At 39.5% G+C, this 6,345-nt stretch overlaps 1 protein-coding gene across 1 annotated transcript in view; it reads left to right on the top strand.

Moving 5' to 3' along the window:
* EIF3E (eukaryotic translation initiation factor 3 subunit E) overlaps positions 1 to 5,738 on the top strand; it is a 56,488-nt gene extending 50,750 nt beyond the window's left edge. Inside the window, exons 11-13 of the mRNA XM_007056088.4 lie at positions 1,610 to 1,712; positions 3,483 to 3,617; positions 5,566 to 5,738. Coding sequence (XP_007056150.1) covers positions 1,610 to 1,712; positions 3,483 to 3,617; positions 5,566 to 5,604 — 277 coding nt within the window. The 3' untranslated portion in view covers positions 5,605 to 5,738. The remainder of the gene's footprint in view (positions 1 to 1,609; positions 1,713 to 3,482; positions 3,618 to 5,565) is intronic.
* The last annotated feature ends 607 nt before the right edge of the window (positions 5,739 to 6,345 follow it).

Genomic DNA, 6,345 nt, shown 5'->3' on the forward strand with positions numbered 1-6,345 from the left:
CAGCCTTCAAGAAAAGGAAAAGCAGCTCAGATGGTCTCTTTATAGTGTTAGTTGCCGTTTTATGTTGTGGTAAGATTACTTAGGCGCCTAATCTTATTTAATACCTTTGGTTTCTGGAATATATAGTCATGATATAATAAAATTTTGTAACTGTTCATCAACATTGAACCTTTTCCATTTATGAAATGACATTTGGATGACTAAGCATGTGGAATGTAAAATCAGATTTTAAATAGTATATTAAATTATTTATTACAGCATGTATCATTCTTGGCTTTTTAAGTGTCAAACAAACTTGGGGGCTTTCATTTTACAGTGAATGTGTTGGCAGTAATTGTAGCATGTCAGTAAGTGTTGGGTTGGTTGTATGGGGCAGTCTGCTATAATTTTTTTTCCTGTGTATTTATTTCCATTCCTACAACTGAGTACGACTGACTGTGTCCTGAATGGTATGAGTGATGGAACCGTAAAGCAAGGGAGTCTTAGCCCTGCATGTGTCTTAATCAGTTAAAAATCATTATTTTATTTCGTGAAGGAGGGTTGGTGGTAGGTATATCTGTATTTTTGTTGAACGTACTGTTTAGATTATTTTTGGATTGCACACACACTGTCATGTGCAATATTTGATTGCTGTCAACCAGAAACCTCACAAGCCAATCAAGATTTTCAAATCGTTCAGGTTCACGCTCTTGGCTACTGTATGCTGATTGGCTCCTGAAGAAGAGGCCCTTTTCATTAAGAATGTGGCTATAATTTAGTGGTTAGTTTTGCATACTATGAGCCGCCATCTTAGCTATTTTGGAGCAATTTTATGTCATTCTGTGGGATAGAGTTGCCGCAAAACTGATTTACCTGGTAGCAAGTTGCTTATATGCCATAGACCTGCTGTAGCTGCTACACTACTCCTTCCCCTGCAACTGGCATAACAATGTGGCCAGAGCATCTATAGTCTATAGCAATCCCCAGCTCCTAAGAAGGCTCTTTGGGGCCATAGGCAGCTGGTGCAAATTTAGCCTTTGATCTGCTCTCACTTTTGTGCCATTGAGAGAGAGATGCATGGCTAAAAGTTTAAAACAAAAAAAAACTGTTCTAGCATTTCTTATTTCTACACAATAATATATTCCACACTATTTCAGAAATTGGATCCAGTAGGTGTCCACATAAAAGTACAAACAAATCTTAGATAATTTTCAGTTTCGTGCCAGTATGCTGAAAATTAATTATCTAGAGACAAACATGTAAAATAGTATATTTTAATTCATAGGACCGTGGTTGCATCTTGCTTGCATCTGGTTGAGTATACTCCTGCTTAGACTTTGTGCAATTGCTTGTGCATACTATAGAAAGTTATGACTATACTCTTATGACAAAACCTGTGGTATATGAAATTATTTCAAAGTCAAATGAAAACATGATTCCCAAACACACAAAATTTAGCACATGATAAATGTTTTTGCTAATTTGCAACTTCTTGTTGTTACTGAAATTGTCAGCTTACCTGATCACTGTTAAGTGACCAGTGGTGCTTGACATGACAAGTATTACACTAACACGAGAGGTGATAATTATTTCTGTCTTTTGAGAGCAGTCTGTTTTTTCCTTTCATCAGTATGCTGGCAGATAAACTAAATATGACCCCTGAAGAAGCTGAACGATGGATTGTCAATCTAATTCGAAATGCAAGACTTGATGCTAAGTTAGATTCAAAATTGGTAAGTTTTGTATTTCATTGTGTAGAAGAGTCCAGCTTGATTTGTTTTATCATAATTTTCTTTCATACTAGTTGCTAACAGTGTTTGTAATACTAATATATCTTTACATATTTTTTATTCTATTGATTCTGAAGTATGGTTTTCTTTCTTTACCAATTTTGGCACTGCACAGACAGTTGCTGTTGTAACAGGTATAGAGGTCATTAATACTAGTTCTGAGAGCAGGAGTTAAGCCTGTTTGTCATGGTATGGTTAAAGTTACATTGTCTCAGTTGTAAATCATACTTTTTTTGTAATCTTGGATATACTCACAGTGGCTTGTAATATTTTTTTAATCCTTTATAGTTAACTGGACTATGAGTGAAATTTTAAAATACACCTCTACCCCCATATAACGAGATCCGATATAACACGAATTCGGATATAATGAAGTACAGCATTTCTACTCCCCCCCCTCCGTCCCATCCCCCTCAGGCTTGCTGTGCTAAACAGCTGATTTGCGGCAAGCCTTGGAGGGGGGGAAGGAGGCGGAGCGGAGGTGAGCTGGGGCGGGGAGCTGCTGGTGGATGCTCTGCACCCACCAATTTTTCTCCATGGGTGCTCCAGCCCCGGAGCACCCACAGAGTTGGCGCCTATGGCGGCAGCGTGTCTAGCTCCAACACGTTGCTCTGAGCATGTGTTAAGGGGGCTGGGCCGGGGTCAAGGGGTTGGATAAGGGGTAGAGGGTCTTGGGACAGGGAGCAGGGGGGGTTGGATGGGTCGGGAGTTCTGAGGGGTCAGTCAGGGGGCGGGAAGTAGGTGGGGGTTGGATGGGGGCGGGGCCAGGCTGTTTGGGGAGGTACAGCCTTCCCTACCCAGCCCTCCATAGCAAGTTCGATATAATGCGGTTTCACATATAATGCGGTGAGATTTTTTTGGCTCCCGAGGACCACATTATATCGGGTAGAGGTGTAGTTGGTCAAGTGAAGTAAGGTCCTGCACTTAATGGCATTTCTCTGTTTGTCTGTTGTAATGTGATAATTTGTGTAAAACACATCTGATCAGTTCCAGAATTTGATATCAATGGGTTTCCCATCCCTTTTTGATTTTTTTGGTAAAAACAGAAAAAGCTGATTTCCGCTAAACTCAGGCTAATTGGCTGACTTGCCTTTGATGTCACAGTCCCACTAAGAAGCTTCTGAATGCTGAGTGACTTTGAAAATCTGGCCCTTATTTGAGTGCCTAAATGGGAGCTGAGGTCTTTTGCTAATCTGGTGACAATTATTGTGGATGCTGAGGATTTGAAAAGCTGGCCCAGAGATTTTTGGCCTACCTCCTTATTCACTTCTATTTTGGCAACTCCTTGCAAACCCTCCTCTCCATGGGAGGGGCGCTGTCTCCATTTCTCCCTCCCCCACATACATCTACCCCCATGCCAGCAGCTCTGAAATAGAGGGGGATGGGTGAGAGTGGGACAAAAGGGCTTGTGTGTAGAATGGAATGGTGTAAGTAGTACCTGATGTGTGCAATGAACTTGGCCTACATAAGCAGTGGATTGTACAGCTCTCTAGTATAAGTATAAAAGAACAAAAAATGATTTACACAATTGAATGAAGACTGCTTTGGATCTTAGAAATACTCTCCACTTGAATATGTGTGTGTTAGGGGCAGAGTTAGTTGTTTACAACCTTAATTTTGGCATTTCTTATCACTTTCGAGTGGTTAAATGTTTTTGCATATTTGGTAAATTAAAGTATGATCCCTCATGAGTGTTTTCTATTTAATTTCTAGGGCCACGTAGTTATGGGTAACAATGCAGTCTCACCCTACCAACAAGTGATAGAAAAGACCAAAAGCCTGTCTTTCCGGAGTCAGATGCTGGCTATGAACACTGAGAAAAAATTGAACCAGAGCAGTAGGGCTGAGGTAAGTACCAGTTACATGAGTCTGTATTTCCATATCCTCTTCTAACTTGGAGAGAAAACTACAGACTTTTGTTATTGCCACTAAACATACACTGTATATTCTTTGCTTCTCACTCCCTCAGTGACGTTTTTAACTGCTGTGTGGCACTGGAATTAAATTGAAAAGGATTTATTTTGTTGCCATAAGTTTACAAGTGGGCAATAGTTCCTGCTTTCTTTCATCTCTTATATTCCTACTTTATTCTTCTAGCTCTTCCTTTCACCCCTCACACAGTTCCATATCCCTCTTTCCATTCTCTGTTTTGGTTCTTGTCCTCCTTTAACAATGCCCTCTTGTACTTTATAGGGGTATAGGCAATTCATTAAACTGATTCCTGATGTGGCATTACAGAAGCATCTAACATGAAAAGGGATGGATATATGCTAACCTAAATATATTTATACACTGAGTTAGCAAGGTCATCCTGGTTGTGAGATGTTGTTTGCTACCATACTGGAGATGCCAGTTCTTCAGTAACTCATGCCTTTGCTTGGTGGACACTTCAGTCACTCAGGGGATGTCTACAGTGCAGTTAAAAATCCACAGCTAGCCCGTGCTAGCTGGCTCAGGCTAGGGGTCTGTTTATTTGCAGTATAGAACTCCAGACTCGGGTTGGAGCCTGTGCTCTAGGACCTTGCAAGGTGGGAGGGTCAAGTCAGCTGTCGCGGGCCAGCCACGGGTGTCAGACTGCAGTGTGTAGACATACCCTAAGTTGATATGGTTAGAATACAAACCTCCCTTAATCTGTGGGCAGCCATGCACCTGAAGAAAAAATGAGGCTGATGTTAAAACGTGGAAATTGAATGGTTGTGTAAAATTCTAAGACTCAGTCTGAATCAGTTTATTTAAGGACTAGAGGTTGTATTGATGAGCTTAACTACATGGTTTTCAGTATAACCAGAGTGAAAATAAATGATTAGTTTAAAAGGAAGGAAACCTCTCCTGCCCCAACATAATACATATACATAGAGAGAGAGAGACTCTCTTGGCCTCCCAAGCATAGGCCTCGACTCCATGGGTGCTCCAGCCCACAGGAAAAAAATTAGCACCCACCAGCTTTCTTCCCATCTTCCTCCCGCCCACTGTTCCCCGGCATACAAGAGGCGCTAGGGAGGAGCGGGGACAGGGCACGCTTGGGGGACGAGTGGGGTTGAGCACCCCCAGGGAAAAGAGGAAGCCAGTGTCTAAGCTCCCAAGTCTCTTACGTTGAAGGAAGAGAGAAAAGCAGAAGACTCAATGAGGTCCACCAGGGATCGTGCTATATTGATTTAATTTACCTGAGACATTCTTACATGATATGGTTATGTTCTGGGGAAAACCCATAGATAAAACAGATTTTTTGAAAATTTCTACTAAAGCTAAAAAAAAATACAAAATAAAATTTTAATTGGCATTTATCACTAAGGCTGAAGGGACCATTCTGACAAACTAAGGTAGATAAGTTTTTAACACAGTAGAAAATCATGTAAAGGTCAAGTAACAAAATTTGGAAATAGTGTTACTTTGAGACACTTCAGGACTGTTCAAAAATACTTTGTTTCCTGCCTTTCTGAACAGAGGGAAAATCTTTGTGGCAATGTAACTTTCTTAATAGAACAAGGATGTCACAACAAGTTTACTTTAACTTTAAAAATATGGTATGTGGGAGTGAATCACTATTAAACACTGTGATGCTGATAAATGTTTAAGCAGTTCATTTATCCATGTATTATGACTTGATTGATTATTAAACTGATTCCTGTTGGGTGGTATTTACAGAAGCAGCTATCTAACCTTATGAATAGGTTATTTAAAAAAGTTATTACAAATAATAATGTGGTATATGCTGTTAACATTTCAGTGGCTAACATAAACAAATGGCTTTCTTTTTTCCTGCTGATCCTTATTTTTTTGTTTTATATATTTTTAGGCACCTAACTGGGCTACTCAAGACTCCGGCTTCTACTGAAACAGTTCTGAGGGGGAGAAATATCAAATTTTCATTTGAGAGGAGAAGATAAATATATTGTGTACCTTTTCTCAAAGAGCTAATTCTGGGAATTTGCAATACATGATGATTTGAATAAAATTGGGTACTTTTAACTGTGTAGCTTTATAATTTGAGTAGTTACACATTTAAAAAATTTGCTACAAGATAAAATTTGCTACAATATAGTTCAATTCTCCATATTTTTAAATTAAAATTTAAATGTTGACTGCATTTTTACAATAGGCCACAAGTTCCACTTGGTCCAAGATCAAGTCTATTTTTGCATCCATCTCTGCTTGGAAACATGGGAATTCTATTTCTAGCTATTTATTTCTTTGTATATTGCCAATAGCCACATCATCAGATAAAGTTGTGGATTATGGGTCCAAGACAAGAGAATGTTAAAAGCATGTTCCTGAATGGTACAAACTGTTGGACAACCGTAGAGTACATTGCCTATATTCCATACCTGACATGACACTTTTAGGTAGAATGTCGACTGAGGGTTCATATTATATAGGAAGGTACAGTGAAATTTCTGGGGGATCATGGAACTGGATTTGAGTTAAACTCAGTAATACTTCTAGGAGTAATTTAAAGATAAATTATCAGTCCTCTGCCTTCTAGAATAAAAACAGCATTGTTATGCTGATTCTACTTACCTGGAAAGAGGAGGGAAGACCTCTGTCACATTTCCCAATGTAAACATAAGCTCTACCC

This window comes from Chelonia mydas, chromosome 2 (assembly GCF_015237465.2).
Source record: "Chelonia mydas isolate rCheMyd1 chromosome 2, rCheMyd1.pri.v2, whole genome shotgun sequence".
NCBI classification, from domain to species: domain Eukaryota; kingdom Metazoa; phylum Chordata; order Testudines; family Cheloniidae; genus Chelonia; species Chelonia mydas.